This window comes from Oratosquilla oratoria, chromosome 1 (genome assembly GCF_046742065.1).
Source record: "Oratosquilla oratoria isolate Oo_2021 chromosome 1, ASM4674206v1, whole genome shotgun sequence".
NCBI lineage: Eukaryota > Metazoa > Arthropoda > Malacostraca > Stomatopoda > Squillidae > Oratosquilla > Oratosquilla oratoria.
This window is the reverse complement of record NC_134777.1, coordinates 100,446,240-100,472,132: the sequence shown is the minus strand read 5'-3', so window position 1 is coordinate 100,472,132 and position 25,893 is coordinate 100,446,240. Positions and strand designations below refer to the sequence as shown.

The 25,893-nt window shown below is 37.4% G+C and overlaps 3 protein-coding genes across 11 annotated transcripts in view; 1 reads left to right on the top strand and 2 right to left on the bottom strand.

The window, feature by feature from the left end:
• LOC143024523 (uncharacterized) overlaps window positions 1-12,135 on the top strand; it is a 27,745-nt gene extending 15,610 nt beyond the window's left edge. The window contains exons 3-4 of the mRNA XM_076183337.1: window positions 2,438-2,565; window positions 7,190-12,135. Of these exons, the coding sequence (XP_076039452.1) occupies window positions 2,438-2,565; window positions 7,190-7,316 (255 nt within the window). The 3' untranslated portion in view covers window positions 7,317-12,135. The remainder of the gene's footprint in view (window positions 1-2,437; window positions 2,566-7,189) is intronic.
• A 3,996-nt stretch (window positions 12,136-16,131) lies between these two features.
• LOC143024493 (uncharacterized) lies at window positions 16,132-25,606 on the bottom strand. Of its 9 annotated transcripts, XM_076183315.1 has the most exons (4): window positions 24,967-25,256; window positions 22,067-22,186; window positions 20,603-20,913; window positions 16,132-19,616 (listed from the first exon to the last, which is right to left on the bottom strand). In XM_076183315.1, the coding sequence occupies exon 4, from the start codon at window positions 19,500-19,502 to the stop codon at window positions 18,390-18,392; it is 1,113 nt and encodes a 370-aa protein (XP_076039430.1). In that variant the 5' UTR covers window positions 19,503-19,616; window positions 20,603-20,913; window positions 22,067-22,186; window positions 24,967-25,256; the 3' UTR covers window positions 16,132-18,389. The 9 variants fall into 9 exon arrangements, with proteins under 9 accessions (XP_076039430.1, XP_076039419.1, XP_076039417.1 ...); XM_076183304.1 differs by lacking the exons at window positions 22,067-22,186; window positions 24,967-25,256 and adding an exon at window positions 25,501-25,606; XM_076183302.1 differs by lacking the exons at window positions 22,067-22,186; window positions 24,967-25,256 and adding an exon at window positions 25,350-25,471.
• LOC143029130 (uncharacterized) lies at window positions 22,460-22,969 on the bottom strand. The gene has a single exon (XM_076191580.1). The coding sequence runs from the start codon at window positions 22,967-22,969 to the stop codon at window positions 22,460-22,462; it is 510 nt and encodes a 169-aa protein (XP_076047695.1).
• Window positions 25,607-25,893: the final 287 nt, after the last annotated feature.

The following is a 25,893-nucleotide window of genomic DNA, read 5'->3' as shown; positions in this document are numbered from 1 at the left end:
TGCTCTAGATATGGTGATTACTGACTCTTCATCACAGCTCAATTTTGAAAAATCCCTCCCAATTTTTTGGTATTACTTAATTTAACCTAACCTAACCTAATCTATCTTACCTGATCTAACCTAACCTAACCTAACCTGACCAAGGGCTAGTCATCGATATAACGAAATGCAAAACATATTTGGTCCTTCTCTTTCTTTCTATTCTCAGCTTATTTCTTCCGGTCCATAAACACCCGGGTCGATTTTATTTTTCAGTAAATACTAATTGTAACATGTTGTCTGATGGATTTTGATACGCTCATTCTGTTGATAAAAGGCAAAAGAATAAAAACAAATAGATAAATAAATAAGTAAATAAATGAATAAATAAATACATAAATAAGTAAATATATAAAAAGTAAATGAATAAACAAATGAATAAAATCAGGGAAGGGTGGCAATGGTGTTGTCCTGATATCCTGGGTAATACAGTACGTAGAGAAACATGTTAAACACTATATCAGGGCTCAGAAATAATATCTGAATAAAAGAAAATGGAGTGTTTCTCGGGACTTTCGTAACAGAGCGTGCGCTTCGAAGAATTCGTGAGGAAGGCGTCTGTGATTCTAAGGGATGAGGAGTGCCTCTCGCCTTCAGGTGCTCATCTTTTTATTCTATGTATTAATTTTCTTTATTATTATTACCATAATTTATATTATCATTAGTAGTAGTAGTAGTAGTAGTAGTAGTAGTAGTAGTAGTAGTAGTAGTAGTGGTAGTAGTAGTAGTAGTAGTAGTAGTAGTAGTAGTAGTAGTAGTAGTAGTAGTAGTATTTATTTATTTTATTTATTTATTTATCTATTTATTTTTATTGTGACAGTAGTGTTGCATCTATACATTTACTGGGTGTTTTTGCCATGCCACTAGTTTCACTTAGGCAGAGCGAGTAGTTTGCGCCGCCGTGAGACCTTTAGCAGTGACCAATGCCGTCACCTTTGCCCTTAGTGAACGAACTGCCGTGACAAGGAGGAGCCACAGAGGGCCATCGAATTTGAACCCGGGTCCAAGTGGTGTCGCTCGAGGTTGAAACTTTAGTGACGTGTACTAACCCTCTGGTTGTCGATCTGGTCACGTTCTAGAGAATGAAATAATCTGGCAGCAACCAGAATAAAAAGTGGTTAGTTATCGCTTCGTTCCAGCGGCTCTGTGGCACAAGGGTCCGGTGTCACAGCCCACATAGTCCCCCTGCCCAGAGTTCCCCCCCCCCCGGAAGAATTAGGCTAGGATATTTTGCCCCCGGGGGAATTACAGACTGGTCCATTTCTTCCCCCTTCAGTCTAGAATTTCCCCCCTAAGAAAATCAAGGATATAAGATACACACAATAGTTTGTATTGATTTATTTTAACACATAAGGTGCCATGTCTCAGCAGTACATCTACGTCTTCTGTCAGCATTACATACTCGAATGGTTGTCAGCAGTACATCTATGTCTTGTCTCAGTAGTACATATTCTAATGGTTCTCAGCAGTACATTTCTTATCTCAGCAGTACAAACTGTAATGGTTCTCAGCAGTACATCCATGTCTTGTCTCAGCAGTACATACTCTAATGCTTCTCAGCATTACATATATGTCTTGTCGCAGCAGTACATAACGTAATGCCGCTTGGCCTTCGATCCAAAAACTCCATAAATCAATCATAATGTAATGTAACGTAACCTAACCTAACCTAACACTAACCTAACCTAACCAACTGTTGCTTGTGAAGTTTATAGAGATGGAGTAGGGGGCAGTTTAGGCTGGAGGGGGGATAATTATCCTAGGATATTTCCTCCTCCTCGGAGAAACTATCTTAGGATACTTTCTCCGGGTGAGGAAATATCCTAGTATACTTTGCCCGGGGGAAGAAACATCCTAGGATACTTTGCCCCCGGGGGGACAAATGAGCGGGGGGGGGGGGTTTAGACTGGTACACCGGGTTCGGTTCCAAACTGCTATCGATGATTGCCACCTGTCCTGGCAGTGGTTTTCAACCTATGTTCCATGACCTCCCCCACTCCCCAAGATAGAGGTCCACAGAATTTCACAAGTGAGGCCACAAATCGAAACACATGGTAGTGGTTGCCTAAGGTTATTCACTGTTGAAATGACGTCTCAAGAAGGCTCAACGAAAGTAGCACATAAGTATTGGATAAATGAGAACTTAAACTGAGAACCAGTGGACTCGGCGACAACTGAAGAAGATCGCCTGTATGCGGTTGACAGAAATATGTAATGTACCTCTTCTATAATGATGCTTCAACTAAATCCGTCACTATGGCTCTACGTACTCGAGCTGTCTGCTCTGAGTCTGAGTGTGTGACAGTTTCCACGTTCAGGAAACACGTAATAGTTCAGTTCATTTTTTTTCCAACTGTGTCTTCTTATTCTTTTCGTCAATTACCTTCCCCTGTTTCAGTTGTTCACGGCGGCGTTATGCATGGCGGGACTGACGGTGGCGATGCCAGTGTTGCCACCCTCCACGCTCGGCAGTTTATTCCTAATTACGCCCGAAAGATACCCAACGGATCCTCATGAAGCGATGAGGTGAGTCAGGCTCAGGAAACAGCATCATATCTCTTCAAGTACTCGAAAATGTATACTTATGCGCGCGTGCGCTCGTGTATTTGCCTAGTTCTATTTTACGGGGAGGGGAGCTATGCTCGTGTGCCCCGTCTTCATATCTCATTTTATCTAAAAAAAAAATTAAATTCGTGTATTGTTTTTGTACACACCACTTTCTCATCTAACTTGTTTAAAATCTCTATTACAACATTTTTTCACAAATTTTTGCTATCATACTTGTTAGAGAGACCGGTCTATAGATAGTAGGGTCTTTGTTTCCCCTTTATATATTGGCACTATATTTGCTCTTTTCCAATCTTTTGGAACTTTTCCTTCTTTCAAGGAATTGTTTATTAGGCTATGTATTGTGTCTGTTAGTTCATTCCAGTTTGCTATTTCATCTGGTCCATGCGATTTTCTGACCTCGAGATTACTCAAGTGTTTCATTATTTCATTCCTTGATACTTCTATCTCTTTCATAGGGGGGGACTTTCTCGTCCCATTCTATATCTCTGGGTTGCATGTTCTCCCTTGCAACTGATTTAAAATGCTTGTTCATAATTTCTGCCATTTCTATTTCCTCTGTGTATTCAACTCCTCCTTGCCGTAGTTTCTCTAATTCTTGTTTGTTTTTCAGTTTGTTGTTTACATATCTGTAAAATAGTTTTGGTTGATCTTTACATTTTTCTATGACATCTTTTTCATATTTTCTCTTTTCTTCTCTGCACACTTGTACATATTCATTTCTATAACAAGTATATATTTTCCATTTTTCAGGTCTTTTGTCTTTTTTCCATTTTATCCAAGCTTTATATATTTTGTCTTTTAACTCCCTACATCTTTTGTCATACCAGCACTTTACATATTCTTTTTCTTGCTTTTGTCTTGGGACATACTTTTCCACTCCTTTTTTTTATAAGTTTTTGTCAAAATATTCCATCTCTCTTCTACTGTTGTTTCCTCCATGTGTATTCTTTCCCAGTCTGCTTTTTGAAAGAATTCTCATAATTTATCAAAATTTGCTTTTCCATACATCAATCTTCCCTTCCTATAATGTTAATTTTTTCATGTATTTTTCCTCATTTAGTTCTAGTTCAACAAATATGCGGTCACTTTTACTTATTGGTGTCTTATATTCAATCTTGTCCACTATTTCAGGTTCTGATGTGATTATTAGGTCCAGCCTTGATGGTTTTTCCTCATTTCTATACCTAGTATTCTCTTGAATCCACTGCGTCATTGTATTTTCTATAACCATAACAAGTAGTACATTTCCCCATAGGTCGTCTCCACCCTTTAATGTCATCTCTTCCTAGTAGATTTCTTTACAATTAAAGTCGCCCATCATAACTATTCTTCCTCCATCTTCCATTATCTTATTCAGTGTTATCCTTGTGTCTTCTAACATACTTTTGTGTTCTCTCTCTTCCCATAGGGGCATTTTAGGAGGCACATAATTTACTACAAACTTCCTGCTCTTCCCATCCCTGTCCTCTACTTCCATCATAATCATCTTTACTCTATTCTTTCCATATGTAACATTCCTCACATTTATATCCTTTTTAGTCAGGAACATAATTCCACCCCCTTGTTTTACCTCTCTGTTTCTAATCCAATAATTGTATGCACCTTGTCCTACACTTTTGGGTGGTAGTGGACCTTTCAATTTTGTCTCTACAATTCCCATTATGTCTGGTTCTTTTTCCTTCAAATAATCATTCAGTTCGTTCAAACCTGTTATTAAGCCATCTATATTTGTGTAGGACACTTTTAATTTTCTGCTACTTCCATTATGTTTTCCGTTTCCCTTCTGTTTTCCTCTGCTATGAACCATTTCTTCACTTTCATATTTACTACTCTCCAATAGAATTTCTCTTTTTCTGTCTGTTCTTTTCTCGTTTTTTTTTTCTTTAGCTTCTAGTCTTTTTGTCTTCTCCTCCTCTTTTTCCTCTTTATTCATTTCTCTTTTTATCCATATCTTTTTATATTATTCGCTGTCTGCTAGTTTCCCTGTTTTTGCTAAGATATTCTCTGCTGTTGTTTGTGACCTGAATTTAACCTTAATTGGTCTAGTCTTATCTGTATTGTATTTCCCGAGTCTATACATTTCTTTTATTTGTTTCCCTATTTCTGGTTCATCTTCTTGAACTATTTCTAATATATTATTTACTTTTTCCTTTTCCTCCTTTATTCTTGTAGTCCTATTTAGATTATACTTCTCTTCCATCCCTAATATAATTATACAGTTGTTGTTGTTGTTGTTGTTGTCGTTCCCTAGACTGTCTGTCCGAGCAGTCCCGTCTGCACAAGGAATGCTACAGCCGAAACTGGGTTTTCCCACAAATCCTTTATAGAGTGTATGTTGTGTTGTTTGCGTGCATGATTGTGTATAATGCAGTTTTCATTATGTGTTGTATGGTATGGGGTGAAGTGTTACATAATTATACAGTTCTTTTTATCTGCTAAGTCTCTTACTATATTCTCCTTCTCCCTCATCACTTTAATAACTGTGTTTTCAGTTTCCATCATCTGCTGTTTCACTATACCTCTAAATTTAATTTTATTGTTCTCTTGTACTTCCAACCACTCACCTTTTTTACTATGGACTCTTTATTCTCGTTATTACTTCTCTTTAATTCCTCATTCTCTTTCTTTACTTCTCTTAACTGTCTTTTTAATTCTACTATTTCTTTAGTTAGGTTTTGATTCTCCTTCTTTGATTCTTCCAGCTTATCAACTCTTTGAGTAATTAACTTTATTTGGTTAAACTTAGCTTCCCAATTTTCATTCATTTCTTTTAGTTTCTCCTCTAAATTTACTAGTTGAGGGAGGTTGTCATTTCCTCCCTCATTAAATCCATGGAAATAGTTATCTTCACCTTCCATTGCACTGCTCTTATCTATATTTCTAATCTTTACATTTTTGCTAATCCCTTCCTCTTCATTATCATCCGGTCTCCGTTTTGTTGACATGGCATCGGCTTTCCTGGACCCAGTCTTCTCCTTCCTCATTTGCTTCCATTTTCCTCAGTAATCCCGCCCCTTCTCCTTTTTCATCACCTTCCCACTACACCACGAGCTTTCCCCTTCCCTATAAATACAACACAGGTACTTCGTTGTTGTTGTTATTCTCGAAATTCTTGGATAACTCTGGAGCCTGAACTTCGCTGCCACTCCAACCGATGTTTGTGTGTGTTTGTATTTGTATGTACCCAATTATGATATATATGTGGTAGTAGTTATGCTTGCTCCTATTTTCAAGCACCGGACCTTACTTTAAAATAAATCATTCCACAAATGAATGCATCTGTGCGGGAATACTATACAGTAAAATGTATGTTAATATCATTCAAACAATCTGTCTTGAGGCTCTTGCTGAATTCTCGTGTTATTATTTCATCCCATACTATTAGATTTCCTTTGTTAATCTTGTCCATACATTTCATACATATAAAAACAGCAATCATGTTGCCCCTTTCTTCTCCTAGTGTGGGAAATCCCACGTGGTCTAGGTTTTCCTCGTGCGATCTGTCGGCTAGGCTGGGGATCAGCATAGTTGCTGCATTTTCATTTCCACGACTGAGAAAATTGTTTTGATCATTCCTTCTTCTCGACAGTCATTTCATTTTTTTTTTTTTTTAAGCTCTCCTTTCATGAAATCTTCGAGGCCCTATATCTGCCATGGTCACATATACCAAGGCTTTGAAAACCTAATAGCCCAATATATTTGCTTCCCTTTTCTGTCTTTGTCTTTGGTGAGATACCTTATCAAAAGATTTCTTCATATCCAACTATGCACAGTCCACCCACCCATATCTTGTAGCAGACCAGTCACTTTTAAGTAGAAATATTTTGTCCATTTCTATTTTATAATTTAGCTACCATGCTGATCGAGGACACAGGTCTGTAATTTCAATTTTCTCCTTTCCTCCTTATAAATTTTGACCACATAGCCTTTCTTTAATCTATATTTTTTTCTAATAATGTTATTCACAGGCATTTTTCTACGGTATATTCTTTAAGTATCTAATTTGAGATCCCATTGGACCCCGTTTATTATTATTATTATTATTATTATTATTATTATTATTATTATTATTATTATTATTATTATTATTATTATTATTATTATTATTATTATTATTATTATTATTATTATTATTTTCACATCTAGCGTCTTTAGCAGTTTTTGTATTTCTTGCTCTTCAACTATTATGTTGTTGATCACTGTGTTTCTAATTATACCTTTTTTTTAATATAAACTGTTCATCTTGCGCCTTCGGATTTTTTTTTTAATAGAGTCATGGTCTGGAGAAAGCTAACCCACGAAATCAGTCTTTAAGGTTTGAAATTCTACGTTTCAAATTTCAATTCCAGTAAAATACTTTAATTTACTTCAATTCTTACATATTCTCAAATATCTTGTCATAACACAATTACACTACAAAACATTATTGTATTTTTTCTCATACAATGAGAAAGACAGTAGTACCAGTTCCTGAAAAGAGTTCAGAAATGTGAAATTCCTACTCTTTCAGGCCAACCTCACGGGTTCGAAAATCTGTGAAGAACCCTATTTATAGTGTAACATTACTCTCCTCCAATAGGAACCAAAGGGAGTTCTTCAACCGATACGGATACCGGGGAGAACACCTGATCGAGGCTCTGGGAAATGGATCTCACCACCAGCTTCACCACCCTAACCACCATAACTATCCACCACATCCAGTCTAAGTCTCCTCAGCTTACGAATTCAACAACCGAAAAAGAAGATAATAATGAAAGACTTCGATATGGAACAAAGTTTCATTAAGACCAATTGGAGCATAAAAAGAGAAACCTATGGCATAGGTGAGAAATGTAGAGGAAAATGAAAATTTATCGAGGCACTGCATTGAAAAATATGTCATGTGTTTCTCATAGGGTCAGTATAAAATTCGATACTTAAAATACCCTAGTCACCTTTGCCGTCATGTGGCGCCAAACTCCTCCCTGATAGCAAACATTGACATCTTATTTTGAATAACGCCAAACCATCTTATTCAGCCTATGTTGCCCTTCAAGTAGTCAGTGAATTAACGGCCACATCTTTTCTTCCACTGTAGTGATGAAACGGTATATCTTGAGCCATTTATGCTGTGGTATACGGTGGAATATCTTTGGAATATCTTCCGGTGTTTAACAAAGACAGAAATATGAGCATTGGGTTCATAAGATGTTTTAGTTTATGTATGCAGCCTTAATGTGGATGTGCTGTGTCTTGCGGCACTGCTTCTGACCCAGGGCAGTGGACAAGGTGCAGGGATGACCCGTCATCCAGGAGGTGCTAAGATAAGAGGGAGGGTGGAGGGGGTGTGGAGTGTATTTAGGGATGGAATGGGTGGGAATGATTTTATGTCTTTTCCTTTTTGGCTACCTCCCTTGTAAGGGGGAAAAAGCCTTGGTATATGTATGTATGTATGTATATACAATGAAAAAGTTCAAAACCCAATTCAATTAATATGATCAAATGAATCTTAGGTTACGATTACTGCCATTGAGGTACGAGTAGTCCATTTGGACCGGTCTGACAGTCAAACTTCCGACTATTCTCACAGTAATACTTATCAAAAGCAAAGCACATTATCAGTCATTGATCTCGCAGTAATACTTATCACATATAATCCGGACGTGCGCACTTTTGTTCGGACAGAATTTACATCCACCAATCAACAGATTATTCAAGCTGCCAAGAGGGGCAAGGTCAGTCTGCCATGAACGGACTAGAGAACCAGTTTGCCATTGTGTTTGTAACATATGTGACATGTAATACATCCAGTACAAACGAAACTGATTTTGTTCTCTCTCCCTTTCGAACAGCCGAAAGAAAAAATATGAAATATTTATTGAATCTAAGAAAGTGTGGCAACCCATTTATCACAATGATATCTGGTCAACAATATACTGATTATATTACAATACTAAAGATGGTGTGAAATTGATGTTCAAGATGGCCAGAAAACGTGACGATCCGAGATTTGTGAACTGGGTTTGAACCCAACGACTCCCGGTGATTGCAATTTCCATCCGGTTGTCTGAACACCAAGGGCATAAGTAAAGTCAGGTTTTGGCCTTAACAAAGCGCCTCCTGGTGTAAGCTCCTCCTCACCTCTACAGACACTAGTTACTCCTAAGGCATTTCATCATTACTCCTTTCCTTTCCCTGTCCACCTCCTCTCTCCCTTTCCTATTCCTATTCATATTGTGCATTATCATCTATCTTTCCTGTTCTTTTTCAGACTCCCTTTATTTTCTTTCTTGTTTATTCCCTTATTTTTCACTTTTCCCTACATCAACCATATTCCATTTTATATATCTTCTTTCCTTTGCCATTATCTTTGTTTTCATATTCTAGATATATTCACAAGATCCTTGTCCTTATTGGACTAAGCCAGTCTGTCATGAGCAACACCCATGTAAGGCACACAACACCACATATTACTGGTCACACAAAACAAGGCGCTGAAAGCAATCACTGGCTGCATAGACAATGCCTTGCATTAGATGCATGGATAGTTCTTCCAATATCCATCAACTTTCCCAAATCACACGACTGTTCATTCTAAAGAGCAAATACAGCCATTTATGCAAAATTTTGTATAATTTTTTTTTTATTGTACAGAAAATTTGAAATTCTTATACTAATTATTTCTGGAGTATCAGCCAGAATATTGATATTTAAGACAAAGGGCATTAACATGTTCACTACCAAATGAAAAATCACAATGTGAGATAGAGAAGATATCAAATACTGCCCTGCCCTCTAAGCATGATGATATGGTTTAATGTCACAAGCTCCCCCCTATCAGGAGGCTAGGATGGTGCCCCACACAGAGGGCTTTGTAGCGTGGAATTTAATGAACCATGCCCTTGGTTCAACTTTGCTGGTGGCAGGATTCGAACTGTCCCCACCTCAACCTTTGCCGCAAGTGACGACACCCTAACCCGCTCAGCCCTCTAAACATACATAACAAAATAAGACCATTACCCATTCTCACCTTGTTAAACATTCATATTATGTCTATTACTAATTCTTATGAATAATTGTAGCTTCTATTCCTTTATCTTTACTCACTTCTGTCTTTGGCATTCACCCACTCTTTATATAGAGGCCACTATCTAAATTAATTTAATTTCCATTTAATAGGTGACTTTTCACTCTCATAAGGATATCCAAATGACATTCTCCTAAACAGTCTCTAAGTTTGTTTTTTATTTCATTCATTAGACTGAACCCTTTCTCAGTCTGCATTTGATGCAAGGATGGTTCTTCCAATATGTATCAACTTTCCCAAATCACAGAATTGTTCATTCTGAAGAGTAAATGCAATCATTTGTGTACAATTTTATGTAATTTTTTATTTAAATTTTTCTTGTACGGAAAATTTGAAATCATTAAACTAATTATTTCTGGAGTATCAGCCAGAAAATCATGATATTTAAGACAAAGTGCATTAACATGTTCACTACCAAATAAGAAATCACAATATGAGATAAAGAAGATATCAAACACTGCCAATTCTTGTACCTCATTCTCAGGGAATTGGTCTTCTATATGGGCACATAAACTATTTATAAAATTCAACAGAGGCCTAGTATCTACTACAACCTCTTCTTGTTTAAGTAAAGCATTTACTCTCTCACTCCAGCAAGCATTACCTTCTAAATATTGATTCCTGATTTTGTTGATCTTCCCTCTGGGAAAATTATGGTTGTCTAGTGGTGTCAAGTTACTCCTTTGTAAGATTTTGCAGAGGCCATTTCCTTAAAAACATCACTTTAAACATGAAGAGCTACCTTGAATGTCACATTAGTTAACTTATTGTGGCAATAATTAACCACGGGATCATTTGATCTATTTTTCAAAATATGTAATCAGTCCCTCATAGTTTCTTATAATTGCCTGTAATGCATAATGTCTGGATAGCCACCACACTTCACTGAGGGGTCTGAAGGCAATAACTTCATTTTCAGATCCCTTAACAATATCTAAATTCAGCTCTTTTCACTGAGGAATGAGAAAAGTGTGTGTAAACTATTCTCATTAGTGTATCAATATGTCTCATTAGTTTAATTTCCTTCCATGTATCAGAGATCCTTACATCCTCATGTTGAGCCACATAGTGTTGCTGTACAGTACAATATGTGGAACTTCTAATTTAAGTTTTGCAACAACACCATTAACTTTGCCCAGAATCACTGAGGCTCCAACAGAGGTAACATCATCATTTTTTCAGAGAGAAATTTTCTCTTCTTGATAAAACTGTTTAATAGCTAACACAATGGAGGAGGCATCACAAGCCTGCAAGTGAATTATTCCATGAAAATATGTTTTATATTCATTACAATCTTTGGACACATGGAAAGAATGAGTGAAGAAAGACTAGTAAAAGAGGTATGGAAGGCAGATGTGGAGGGAGTGAACATGAGGGGACGTCCTAGGATGAGGTGGATGGATGGGGTGAAGGGGGCTTTGGGGAAGAGGGGAATGTCTGTTGAGGAAGGAAGGGAGAGGACGGAAGACAGAGGTGAGTGGAGAATGGTTGTATATGGATGATGTTGTGACTGCATGAGGAGGAATGGGCGGGGGGTGGGGGGTGGGGTAGTATGTGTGAGTAAATTTTGACGCAGCCCGAAGGGATTTCTCCCCGTCCTCGCCTTATATGCAAAGGGGACGGAGAGGGGGGGTCGCCGATTAAATGAAGCGGCCTTGCTGTGGATGTGCTGTGTCTTGCGACACTGCTTCTGACCCAGGGCGGTGGGCAGGGTGCAGGGATGACCCGTCATCCAGGAGGTGCTCAGATGAGAGGAAGGGTGGGAGGGGTGTGGAGTGTATTTAGGGATGAAATGGGTGGGAGTGTTTTTATGCCTTTCCCTTTTTGGCTACCTCCCTTGGAAGGGGGAAAAAGCCTTGGTATATGTATGTATGTATGTATGTACAATCTTTGGGCCTGAACTTGAAATAGAGAATGAGACATTTGTTAACAGTTATATCAGTGCTTTCAACAATGGTTAAGGTGTGAAAATTTGCAATGCAATTTGCTTAAGTATATCATTTCCAACAACTGTTTCCAGAAATTCAAACCTAATTTTTGCTTTGCCAGCTGTCTGAAAGTTCAACATACTACTCCATATGTTCATTGATATGCTGAACTGCAAGTAATGAGTTATATATCTTAACCGTTAATAAGATACTGTTAATACGAACATTAATCTGCTCTGGATTTGACTGTTTTTGTTCTCCATCACCTGAACTTTCCAGTAGCATAGTCAGTATCCTGAAGCTGTAGCTGACAATAAATGATTTTGTTGCCTAAGTTTGTGTACACCATTTAAATGTATTTTACTTGTCAAATGGCACTTCAAAAAGTCCAGCTTCCAAGTGGTCTCAAACTTCTTTCCATTAGAAAAATCCCCAGAAATCTTTGCATCGCGACAATAAATACAAACAACTCCAGCTGAAGCATCGTAAGTAAATATTTCATGCAGCTGAATGTTTATCAACTCATGAGCTTTTGGCGTAGCAGTTTTCACTATTTCATCTAGCCATTCTCTTTTAAAGCTGCTAGCAGTTCGTTTTCGATTAACACCCTTTGCTTCCTTAAAATTTGACATGGGTCAACAGTTCTTTGAAATTTTGATAGTTAAAGAATGCTTTTTACTTATTTTGCAAATTTACAAATCTACACTAATCAGCGAGCAACTTGGCAATTCAATAGCTGAACCAACACAAAACGGCACACCTGGCTGAGTATGGAAATCATTTATAAAAGTTTTCAAACAGGCAACAAAGTCTTTTCATTTGCAATGGATGCATTAGAATTAGGAGAGAGAGAGAGAGAGAGAGAGCAATTATTGGTTTGGTGGTTGGCAAGTTACCATATTTTTAGAGAATTTGCAAGTTGATGTTTGGGTGGAACTTCTTTATTCAATGGATTCTAATATCATTTGAAAACCTTGTGTGTGTGCACATTTTTATATGCACTTATTGTAAAATATGTGCATGTGCATGTGCACACAGCTTATGAAGAGAGACTTGGGCACCTTAACTTACACTTTCTGGAAAGATGCTAAGTGTGGGGTGATCTAATAAAGGTGTTCAAGTGGATCAAAGGCTTTAACAATGGTGATGCAAACAAGGCCATCATATTAGGACAACAGGGCAGGACTCACAGTAATGGTTTTATTTTGGACAAATTTAGATTTAAGAAGTAAATAGGAAAGAATTGGTTTACTAGGGTGGTCAAGGAATGGAATATACTTAGTAACCATGTAGGAAGTCCTGAAACTATCGGCTGTTTTAAGAAACAGACAAATTTATGGATGGGGATGACAGGTGGTAATGGACATGGAACTGCCTAGTGTAGGCCTTATGGTCTCTTGCAGTCTCCTTCATTCTTATGTTCAAATAGAAGCAACTGAAATAAAGGTCCTTAAAATGATCCTGGGAATGACCATATATGATAGAATCAGAAATGAAAAAATTGGAGATTGAATGTAACAACTGTGCTGAAAATTACTGAAAAGAACAAATTGAGATAGTACAAACATGTCAAAAGGATGGGAGATACAAGATATGCAAAAAAATTCTTGGATTGGGTTCCTCCCAAAAGGAGGCCTGTAGGATACCCTAGGAAACGATGGACACAAGGAGTGGATGAAGTTGCTGAAAGGAGGAGAAATCTACAAGAAATCAGCAAGACTGAGATCAATGGAGAAAATTCAGAGCCCGGATACTGACAGGCTTTGCCTGCATCTAGTGAGAAAATTGAGAAAGTTTTGGGCTTTCCCACAGATCTCTTAAAGGGGAAAATTTGGACTACTGTCTGTATAGTATTAATGTGGGTCTTAGCCACTGTTTAGAAGGAGGAAGAGGAAAACTAGGGGTGGGGATGTGTGAAAAGGGGAGGGAAAGGGGGAGGGGGAAGGGAGAGGGGTAGGGGAAAAGGAAAGGGGAGATGGAGAGGGGGAGGGGAGAAGGGAAAGAGAAGAGGGATAAGGAGTAGTCACTGGTTGTAAGTTCTCCATTTGTACGAAAGTGTGGGAAAAAATTCCTGAGATCAGGAACCAGCAACTGAGCTGCATATCATTAAAATATGGAGGTGAATATGTTGATTGGTTTTAAAGCTGGGCAGCAGGAAGATGATTCTTCCTGACATCCATCTTTACAGGCAAGTACCGTATATACTCGTCTATAGGTCGATCTCGTGTATAGGTCGACCCCCCATTTTTGGCCAAAAAAATCTGGAATTTTCCATATACCTCATGTATAGGTCGAGTGGTTTGTTTTTGTTTTTGGTGCTGTGAGCATTCCACTGCCTTAATGCTTTGAAGTAGCATGGCTTGTCTGGTATAGCAATTGATTATTATGGTTTTTTCACTTCATTAATTCTGATGTATTCTGGTTTATGTTTTTTCAAGTTCACTGATTTTAATATTTAATAAGTTTCACTGAAATTGCCATTTCAGCGGAGTGAAAAACTTGAACAGATTGCCAATTACGGTAGATTACCAAGTACGGTATTCGGAATAAACTGGCTAGGCGTGTTTCGTTAGAAAAAATTTAACCAACACTCGGAGTTAGTCTTGTAATCTCAACTGTGCGGATGATCAGGCTAATGATAATGTGGAGGAGAAAGATGATGTTGATGTTCCTATGGCTGATGAGGTTGATTCGTATGACGATACTCGACACAGAAGTGAGTGGGAGGAGCTGTTTGGTGGTGAAGATGACGACATCAAGGAAAACGATTTTGGTGGATTTCAGTTATTAAAATATTTAGGATTATACCATGTGTAACAGTAACAAGTTGGCAATACTGAACAGTTTGTTTTCGTGATGGTGAGATCCATGCATTGTTTTGGTAATGGTAACAATAACATATACCATGTAGAAAGCTAAATTTGGGTAAATTTTTAGTTTCGACCAAGGGCGCAACATAGCAATAAAAATTGATTATTAATTTTGTAGATTATAATGTATCAACGTAATATGCAATTTTGTGATCGGAAATAAAAAAACAAGAAAGATGCTAAAACATTTCGTAAGTAATGAAGTCGTGTCGGACGAATAGTACGTCATATTTGTTATGATACATGCCGACGACGAAGAAATGAGAAGTTGGCGGGCTTTTCAACCACTTAGCTTGCTGGCTATACAAAGTTCTTGCAGCTTGAAGGAATGCATGTATCTCCGCTCCATAACATTCCTTCAAGAAAATGTACCTGGCGAGGTACTGTCGGAAGCACCGAGGCCGTCAATTGACAGACAAGATGGCGTTCCGATCCTATGCTTGTGGCAAGGTATTTTTAATTTTCACTTCCGCCCACAAAATTGCATATTACGTTGATACATTTTAATTTATAAAATTAATGATTAATTTTCTATTGCTATATTGCGCCCATGGTCGAAACTAAACTATAAAAAAAAAATAAAAAATAAAAATTGAGAATATCACAGCATTTCATTATTTTTTTTAAACAATTATGGGTACTGTAATAGTATACATGATATAATAAGCTCGCCTGTGTTAAGAAATTTAAGAAACAGGTAAAACCACAGCATGGGGTTACCGTAACTAGAAGGAATTTTACATGTTTTAGTACGTACCGTGTATTTTATGTACCCATTGTTTACTGGTAGTATTTAGTAGGTAAATATTTTGATTTCTGAACCTAAAGAAAAGGTAAGAGTTCTTCCTAGCCTTTCTTGTCATGTCTGGATTTCAACCTAACAAGATTATTACTTGTGTATAGGTTGACCCCTAGGTTTTGGCCTAAAAAAAAATCCTTAAGATTTCGACCTATAGACGAGTATATACGGTACTTATTGTTGGATCCTCATTTATATATAAATCATTTACTGTACTTAAAAGAAGGTAAACCATTAAATGTACACAAGATTCACTCACAACTCATACATTTACAATAGTATTCTTTCTCTACATACTTGCACATTCTTACCCTATGAAATTAGTCTACACACTCCAACAGTGCAATACTCTCATAATATTTAATCTGTTGCCCCTGGTTTCTCTTGCTAAAGACCCAAGGCATCCAGGAAACTGGAAACAGTCTTCAGGCAGGACCATCAGTCACTTAGAGATGTGTTGTTGTCTGGGGATTGTCAGTGGGGGCCATTGTAGTATGAGGTGTTCTGTGTTTTATGTGTGGTGGTTGCATCTGGGGCCAAAGCTATTCTGTGTTGGTACTGTAGTGTCTCAATGATGGTTGGTGAACTGAGTGCAAGCATGCTACTGGTATGGGAGGGTTTTCTGTGTGGGACTTATATCTGGGGGTTGTTGTTGGAATATTGAGTTTGGTGTTTTTTCTTGCTGGGCTTGTATAGTTATCTGAGTGTGAATGTATTTCTGTGGTTTATGTGGTAGATTGTGATTTATATTTGAGTAGAATGCTGCTGGTGTATTTTTTTTTCCTGTTGGTGTTTATGAGATGTAGTGTGAAAGGTGTGCGATGTTAAGGGTTCTAGTATGGAATTGTGTTCCCGATTCTCATGTGATGTTCTATTTGGAGGATTTTGGTTTCTGTATGCAAGTGTCCTATAGGAATAGTTCTGGTGCAGTCTGTTATTACTCAAAAACAAATGCACCATAATATTGTTTAGTTTCCATCTGCACTTAATACTTATTCTATTAAACTCTGAATTGGGACCAATTATGGGTACCTGCATTAGGTGGTCCTGCAAGATGGACAGCAAGGCTGTCCAGTTTTATAACCCATAAACCTCTTCATCTCCATCATGAGGTGCATGACACACAGTCTCGACTGGGCCAAAGACCTCATCAACTTGAACTACATTCCTTGAACCTTTTCACACAAAGACAGCTGTTCCCCTCCTATCACTTTCAGCAAGTGACATAAAAACTGGCCCACACCTATACAACACAAACAACAGTCCAAAGTTTCTTTCTAGAGGGATCTGTGGGAAGGCCTGAAGAGTATTACTAGCCACTGTGTGGCTGTGGGTTTTCCACTTTATCAAACTTAAAGCAACAATCATTATCATTATTATTAAACCTGAATTAATAGTCAATATGATCGTCAGTGATTTTTTTTATTGAAACAATATAATACATTAATGTATTTAGTAAAATACTCAGTGGCTGGGCCCAAAAATACTACATCTATGTAAAAGGCATGTAAATGGGCCCCAACATTTTTTTTTTCATTTTTTTCTCCCACAAAAAATCAAGGCAAAAATTTGTTGTAGCTTGACCTATGTATATGTACCATACTTATCAAAAGTATGCAGCCTCTACCCCTTGTGGTTGCATAATTATGGCAAAAATAAAATGGCATTTTCTTAGGTGAAATTATGTAGATATAAAGCATTTGGTAACCCCCTGCCATTGTGCCAGGGTGGCAGAGCAGAGTGTGAGGGAGAACACAGTCATTCCCATGTTGCCATGGGAAGAGAATGCACAGGTAACCCCTCTCTTCGAGATCTTGCCTTTTTTCATACTGGTTTCATTTCTCTAGGGGCCATTGTTACCATGGCACCTACAGAGGAATCACTTAAAGACATAATTGCCCAAATCATTAGACTAAAGAAGGGAAGCCATGGAACTAAATAAATCAGTGAAATGTTAAGGTGGCTAAGTCCACAGTCAAGAAATACATGGTGCAATGTCAGGAAGGGGAGCTAGAGATATTATCCCAGAAACCTAAGACAGGGGATCTTTAGAAGACTCCTTCAGAGATTTTGCTGTTGCTCATGGGTTTGACTCTAAAGTATGCTTTATGATGTTCCAAGGCCTTGGAGAAGTCTTCTTAGGATGCCTTGTCCTAGGTTTCTGGAATGGTATCTTCAGCCCCTCCCTCCCAATATTGCACCATGTATTTCTTGACTCTGGACTTGCTCACCTTCAATATTTCATGGACTTCTTTAGTTCCATGGCCTGCCTTCTTTAGTCCAATGACTTGGGTAATTACTTTTTTTGTAAGTTCCTTTGTAGGTACCATGGTAATGGCTGTATGTCCCCTAGGAAAATAAAGAAAATCACTTTGAAAAATGAGGGGTTACCTATGCATCCTCTTCCCATGGCTGGGTTCTCCCTTATGCTTCACTCTGTCAACCCAGCACAACAGCAGAGGGTTACCAGATACTTTCTATTTACATAATTTTACCTCAGAAAATGCCATTCCATTTTTGCCATAAGTATGCAGCCTTAAAGGGTAGGGGCTGCATACTTTTGAGAAGTACTTTATATATTTAGTAAATATCACAGTTTATATTACAGGCATGTCATATACCTTTCAAAGTAATAGTAAACAATCCCTTAACCCCTTGAGTACCGGATGTGTGTTTTGTGACACCTGCGTGTCACGGCTGAGTGCACCCGCCAGGAACCGAGGGTGCTCCCCGTGACACGCACGTGTCACAGTTATAAGCTGTGTGTATTGAGGGCTCTCAAGGCCTCGGTTTCTGGGTTATTTCTACCCACGTGGTGGCAAGTGTCTGTGTTTACAAACATAAGGCTCCAGCCATTCGTGGGACGGTTTGAAACGTTTGTTTATGTAAGGTTGACGGGTCAGTAATGAAGGGGTTAAGAACTACCTATCTGGCTCCATTAAATAAAAAGTGACAATTTTAACAAATACTTAAATATATTCAAATTCATAACCATATTCATCATTTAACGTACTCTTTTTTTTTCACACAACTTTTCCTTGAAAGGCTATTAACTTGATTTCTAAAGAAAACACCTATTCTTACATTTCATCATTATCCTATGACAAATCTACAATTCAATCGGCTTCTGTATTATGGGTTCGACTATGAATGGTAAGTTGTTTCTTGCTCCTAAAAGATACATGACATAATTGACACTTGTATGGAGTTCCCTGATGAGTTACTTGATGCTTTATTAAATCCTTTTTCAACTGAAAACCTATCCCACAATCACAACAAACATGAGGTTTTTCATTTCTATGAATCATCTGATGTTTTGAGAAATTGCCACTATCTGAGAAAGCTCTACCACACACATCACACTGGTATGGACGTTCCCCAGTATGAGTTCTTTTATGACGGGTGAGTGCTCCACTTCTACTGAATGCTGCATTACATTCCGAGCACTTGAATGGTTTCTCTCCCGTGTGAACCATCCGGTGAACATTGAGGTCTGTCTGGCGAGGAAATCTTTTACCACAAAGCTCACATATATAAGTCTTTTCTCCATGTGAATATCTGACGTGTTTATTCAGTTCTTTTCGAACCGAGAAAGATGAAGAACATGTTTTGCACTGAAAGGGTCTTTCACCAAAATGTTTCATACGATGGTTATCCATTTTCAGCCACTCGTGAAACTGCGCCCCACAGACATCGCAACCAATTGTTTCCTTGTTCATGTGAATTTTCTTATGTTTACTCAAATTTCCGCTCTCAGCAAATGCCTTTCCACATTTGTCACAAGAAAAAGGTTTCTCACCAGTGTGAAGGTGCTGATGCCTCTTCAGGGTGCCGGCAGCAGTGAAGGTCTGCTGGCAAATGGCGCACACATATGGACGTTCTCCACTGTGTCGCCTCATGTGGACAGTGAGAGTAGAAGTATCATTGAAGATGGTTCCACAACTGCTACAAAGGAAGGTCCGACTTGCATGCGTCTTTCTATGCGACTTGAATTTTGACCAGCTTTCAAATTTCAAAGAACATTTGCAACAATGTACTTCCTCTCCCTTCGCCTTTCCAGCCTTATTTATATTTAATGATGACTCCTCTCTCTCTCTGGCATCCACAATAGTTATGATAGACTCTACACTTGAATAAGATTCACTTATTCTTGAGTGAAAAGTCTTAATGTCTTTGGAACTGATGTCTAGTGAAGGAACTAAAGTGCTGGTTTTTACTTGTGTGGACATTGTTGCAATAATAAAAGTTTACCAAGACTATAAATTTTCTTTCATCTTCCTTTCCTCAGACCTTGGTTTATTCATACAGAACACATTCCTGTTCATTCATCTCAGACATTAATACTGAAAAAGAAAGGAAAAATATATATATATCAATATCCATAAACAAAATTCATGACAAAATAATAAATTTCCAATTATTCACCACCATGAAAGTCTAACTCCTGTCTAATCATGTGTGATGTGGAATGTCTTAATTACTGGGTTTTTTTTTAGTTGGAGAGGGGGAGTGCTCTTCCACTCCTCACTGTTTCAATGCTTGGTGTAGCTGCTTGAAAGCTGGACACTGCAGCATAGAATGGAGCAGTAATAACAGGTTTTACCAAATCCATCCCCATTCACCTGCATGCTGTGACAAAATGCTGCCTGGGGGTGGGAGTCCAAATGTTGCCCTGTGGCTGAAATTACTTTAATGTGTTCACACATTGCATGACTGTATTTGACAAAAATTCATACATCACTTGTTACAGTCAACAAGTCATTCACTTAGTGCCACCCCTAATGTTGGTTTACATGATGTTGATATGCTACCCCCTAGTTAAGGGTGTTGATGTGTTACCCTGGACAGTCTATCTTCCCCATCCTCTTTTCTCTATGCCACTTATAATATGTACCTGTCAGTAGTGGTTCTGCAAGATGGAAATAAACCACCATCCATCTTCAACACTGCTACTTTCATCTGAAGGTGCGATACAAAGGAGCTGCCACTTATTCTTACAACTGGGCCCATGATAATTATCAGTTCTGACTATTCCCCCAATTACTTTTCACATTAGGAGAGCCAACAACTAGCAACTTTTCCTTTCCTCCTGCTAGCTAATGGCATACACACAAATACAACACAAGCAATGATTGAATGTTTCAAGTTATTCTGTCATTACTGATGCAGCTGAGATGGATCTCCAGTGAGGCCCCCTGAGGGACGCACAGCCAGTGTTCTTTGGTATGTTGGAATGGCTGTTTTTGTGAATGCAGTCTGAAATCAGAATAATCAGCTCAAGCATACTGATTGGGTGTTAATATATATATGCAACACTGATCTACCATACCTCTAATGTCTGCTGTTTGTGGAGAGGGGTTGGAAAGCCATGAAAATACTTTTGCACTTGCTGGGGATCAAGCCCAGGCCTTCCACTTTCTAAAACAGGAGCGTTACCCACTGCACCACACAGGCAATAAACCAGTTTCTTCCCAGAATTCTACAGGAAACCCTGAGGACTATTGCTAGATAAAGTTGTTCGGTTTCCACTCTTAATTGTTGTCGATTTAGATGTCATCACCATGGCCAGCCTGGGAACCCACTGCTCTGTATAACTTTTGGAAGCAATTGCTATCACAAATACAGGCATGTGTGTGGGTTCTGAAAAAAAAAAAAAAAAAAAGAATGTGAGGGGGTGAAGTACCCAAGTGTGGGGTGGGATTGAGTGGGGGGGTTCTCCCTCCCATGGTAGGGAGAGACAGTCGTTTTCACAAGTGAATTAAATTCTTATGTATTGAATATCAATCCAGAACAGCACAAAATAATTACAAGTAACAGTTATAAACCTATACATTTTACTGTTTTTTTAGAGCTAAGCAAAATAAATAATTAATTGAATAATAAAAATCAAATAAAAAATAAATAATGCCAAACCACAAGAAAGCATTCTTAAATATGCAGACATTCATGGAAAAATACAAATTTCTCATGCCTGCAAGTGTAATTCATCTTGAAATAAATTTAAAAATACTAGAAAGGCATGTTGTTTATTACTTTTCATAGAAAAATGTGGTGATTCAGATTTCTTACCAATGCCACCCCACTGGTTAGTGAAGCAGCTGAAATAGGTTTGCTGGGGTAGGAAACCTTCTTTGGCTCATTAAGCACCCCCTAATTACTTCAACAATGGTTCCAGTTTTGCCTTGAACATGTTTACAGTTTTAGCTGAAACTACTCTGATAGCATTTTATTCAACTCCTTTATCACCCTGTATGAAGAAACATTTATTTATGTCGAGTCAAGGTCTTTGCTTAAAAATTTTGTAATTATGTCCTCTAGTGAGTCCTGGTCTGAACTTGAAGAAGTCCTGGGAGTTTAGACCTTCATAGCCTTATATTATCTTCAATACTTCAATAAGGTCACTCCTCAGCCTTCTAACTTCCAATGCAGCAAGATTGGTAATTTTCAGTCTTCACAGTATGGTATATTTGATAGGCCCCCAATCATTTCAGTCATTCTCCTCTGGACCCTCTCCAAGCTATCTACAGTATTGATTACATGGTCTCCAAAACACAGTATTCCAAATGTGGGCATACCAGCAATTCATGAACTTTAATCATATTCTTCATGCCACAATCTTTGAATGTTCTACTAATGCTACTCACAACTTGATTAGCCTTTTTGACTAGTGATTACTTAGAGATAAAGATTCATGAATTGGTACTCCCAGATCTTTTTCCTTATATTTAGAATTAGTTCTACACCTATTTTATAAGTGTGGTTTGTATTTTATGTCTAACATGTAGGTACTTACATTTTTCAACATTAAATATCATGCACCAGTCTGATGACCATTTGTGTAGCTTATTCAGGTCTTGTTGTAAATTCTGTATTTCTGTTGGAGTAGTTGCTTTCCCAAAAACTTTTGTATTATCTGCAAATTTAAATATCTAAGATACTAGGTCACAATCTATGTCATTTACAAATAGTGTGAGGAGTATAGGTCCAAGGACAGATCCTCGTGGTAAACCACTCTTGACTTCTTGCCATTCTGATGTTTTACCCTCCACTATCACTCTCTACATTCTATTTTCAGCCATGTTTTTATCCATTCTGTGGTCTCCTAGACTCCATTTCTTGGCTAGATGTTAAGTGTAGGATTTTGTCAAACAACTTCAAGAAATCTAAGTACAGCATATCCACAGGGCTACCTCCATCTAGATCTAGAAATGTTAGTAAATTTTTTATGCATGATTTTGGACATAAAATCATGTTGGCTTCCTTTGATCAGATTGTTGGTTAGCAGATGTTTCATAACTTCATCATTTTTAAGTGACTCCAATACTTTGCTAACTTGTAATGTTAGGCTTATTGACCTGTAATTGCTCACAAGATCTTTTGATATCTTTTTAAAAGTTGGTGTCACATTAGCAGTTCTCCAGTCCTCTGGAACATCTCCTGTGTCTAGGGTTTTGGTGAATATCTTTTGTAGGGGTGTAGCTACAGTACCTCTAAGGTTTCTTAGAACAATTGAATATATGCTGTCATTTCCCATTGATTTTTCTGGTTTTAATTTCTTCAGCTTTTCTGTTATTTTCCCAATTGAGATGTCTACTTCTTCCAAGTATTTTGTTTCACTGTGTACCTGTTCTATATCTGGAATCAATGCTACGTCTTCTGTGAATACTGTGAAGTAATTTTTTAGCATTTCTGCCATTTCTCCAGTGTCTGTCATTTTTTTGTTTCCGTTTGGTTTGCTCGGTGGATTACTATTTCCTTTAATGTCATTTTACTTTTGATGTATTTATAATATGCTTTGAGATAATTTTTAATTTTGTTTGCAATATTAGTTTCATATCTCCTTTTGGCTGAGTGTATTTGTTTTCTTTCTTCTTTCATAGCTCTTTTGTGCCTGTAAAAATCTTGTTGGTTATCAGTTTCTTTGAATGCCTTCCACCATCTACTCTGGAGTCTATGTACTTGGTCATTCTACCTGACTGAATCCTTGTTAAATGTTTTGTGCTTAATTTTGGGGACACATTTGTTAATTATTTTCTTGTGTTCTAAATTGAAGATGTTCCACACTTCACTTGCCAATTTATCTATAAACTTAGTGTTCCAGTCTATGGCTAAAAACTCCTTTCTCATGTCTTTATAATTAGCTTTCCTATAATTATAACTCTCTGTACACCACTTTTTGGTATCAACTTCCATTCTAATTCTAAATTCAACAGAATTGTGGTCACTTGGTCCAAAAGGTGCTGACAACTATATTATTGACTAGATTGGGTTCAGAAGTTAGGATAAAGTCCAGTATGTTTCCCTTTCAGATTGGCTCTATATAATATGTTGGGTAAGAAAATTATCCATAACCATTCCAAGGCATCTTTCGCCTCTACTGTCTGTGTGAAGTGTCTCCCAGCTAACTGAGCTCTGATTAAAATCTCCTCCAATGATCAAATTTTTGTATCTGCTACATATGAGCTCAAATTTACTTAGGTTTTCTTTATGGTATCCTGATGCTATTGGGCCGAGGTAATAAGTAGACATTTTTTTTGTATGAAATTTCAACCCACATGGAATTTACAGGGATCTTGTTCTTCCTGAACTGCTACTAGTGTTGGTTGGAGATTGTTTATAACATATATGATGCATCCACCACCTCTTACATTTTTCCTATCCTTTCCTAAACATATCATGACCCTTAAGATGTAGTTCTGCATCATTAATGTGTTGGTCAGCCCAAGTTTCTGTAATCATTATCATGAATGGGTTTTTATCTTCGACTAAACACTAATTTTAGTTTACAAACGCTCCTCAACTTACGTTTTAGTTACGTTCCGAACGGCCGAACGTAAGTTGAAAATGAACGTAAGTTGTTACTGTACTATACATCTGTAAATTCTATTACCGTATCTTATAAAACACCCCTAAATCATTAATTATACACATAACATTGTAAAATAATAACATTAATTTCAAATAAATTAAATTCAAGCAACATAAATTGAGATAGTGGAGGAGGAGGGGGAGGAGGAGGAGGCAAGGCACTTTCAGTCTGTCGTTTGTGCCATGTAAACAATGGACGCAGCATCATGCGTAAGTATCGTTTGAACTACGGAGAGCGTGCTAAACTAAAAAATTCACTCAAAAATTTTTTTTTTACAGTCAGTTCAAAAGTAAAATGGAAAAAACGTAAAACGAATGAACGTAAGTAGAGGAGCGTCTGTATTCATTAAGCTATGTACATTGAACAGTAAACAAAAATTGTGCTATTTGTACCTTTTTTTGTACCAGTGATTTAGTAGTACTTGTACAAAGTCTATTTACAATGTGAATATATTAATTTCTCTCATTAACATATAGTTCATGGTCTAGGGTGGATCTAGTTGAGACTCTCCCTGGTCTTGCTAGCCTCTGCAACCTGACATCCTTCTTTGGGTTGTAGTATCACAATTTTCCTTCCCCTGTTTAATGGGTCTTTTCGCCTTGGTTAAGTCTATCCCTACAATCTTTCTGCAGTTCATAATATTTTATTCTTTCTATCTTGGTCCTGTCTATAGAAAGGTTATTTTTGGGCACACCACTTCATGCAAACATTACTCATATATCAACTCTGGTCAATTTATAGTTTCACAATCTCACCAGAAACACATAAGCCACATAACAAAATCGTAGGTTGGGTGAAACTATAAATTGTCCATAATGCCTAACCTTTTTCAGTGGAAACAGCAAGTTTGACTACGGTTATCCAACGGTGAAAATAGTCCTTTTAATATGGAATCGTCGTTCCAAATTTACAACTATATTCACGAATACATTATTCCCAATAAGAAGAATCGTACAACCGCATGCACATTAATATAACATATAGACTTTAAAAATATTTCATTCATTTATATTAACTGCCCATATTCCTGGGTACTAATAATTTCCACAGCTTGTTCCTTCGTCACTGTGAAATCTTTGTATACGTATGTTTACAATGCAGTTTTTGTTTACATATATCTCTACAATGCTGACCACAAATGCTTTATATCGAAACATATTCAAATAACACCGATGTCTTTCAATTCTGAATTGAAAATATTCATTACCTGCACATTGCCACTCCTTCCAGCCCTGCACTAGCAATACATCGATTGTTTACAATATATTCTAGAAATGTCCAGCGGATGAAATTTCCCTATACATAAAAAGAATCCACATTTTGTACATACTTTCATACGTACACACATGCATACTTACGTATTGGTGTCCGGACATAATCCCTCCTGGACAATCCCTCCGGACAATATCCCTTCTGGATAGAATTCCCCCAAGACAATATCCCCCTGGACAGAATCCCTCCTAGAGTATATGTTTATTTATGTATCTTAATATATTAATGTATTTATATATCAATGCATTTTAATATATATTTTCATATAACATTTGACTATATGTGAGTATATGTTTATTTATGTATTTTGATATATATGATATTTTCATATATGTTCGTAAGGTGTAGTAGTGAAACAATTTGTTTTTTTCATAAATTATTTATTCAAACAAGTATATAAATGTCTGTACTGTACGCTTTAGCGCCTCGGTAAGGTAAGGTAAGAAGTTAATTGCTTTGCATGTGATGGTATATAATAG

Excerpts from the sequence above, each read along its gene's own strand:
- LOC143024493 (XM_076183304.1), bottom strand. The coding sequence starts at position 19,502 with ATGTCCACACAAGTAAAAACCAGCACTTTAGTTCCTTCACTAGACATC.
- LOC143029130 (XM_076191580.1), bottom strand. The coding sequence starts at position 22,969 with ATGGCAGAAATGCTAAAAAATTACTTCACAGTATTCACAGAAGACGTA.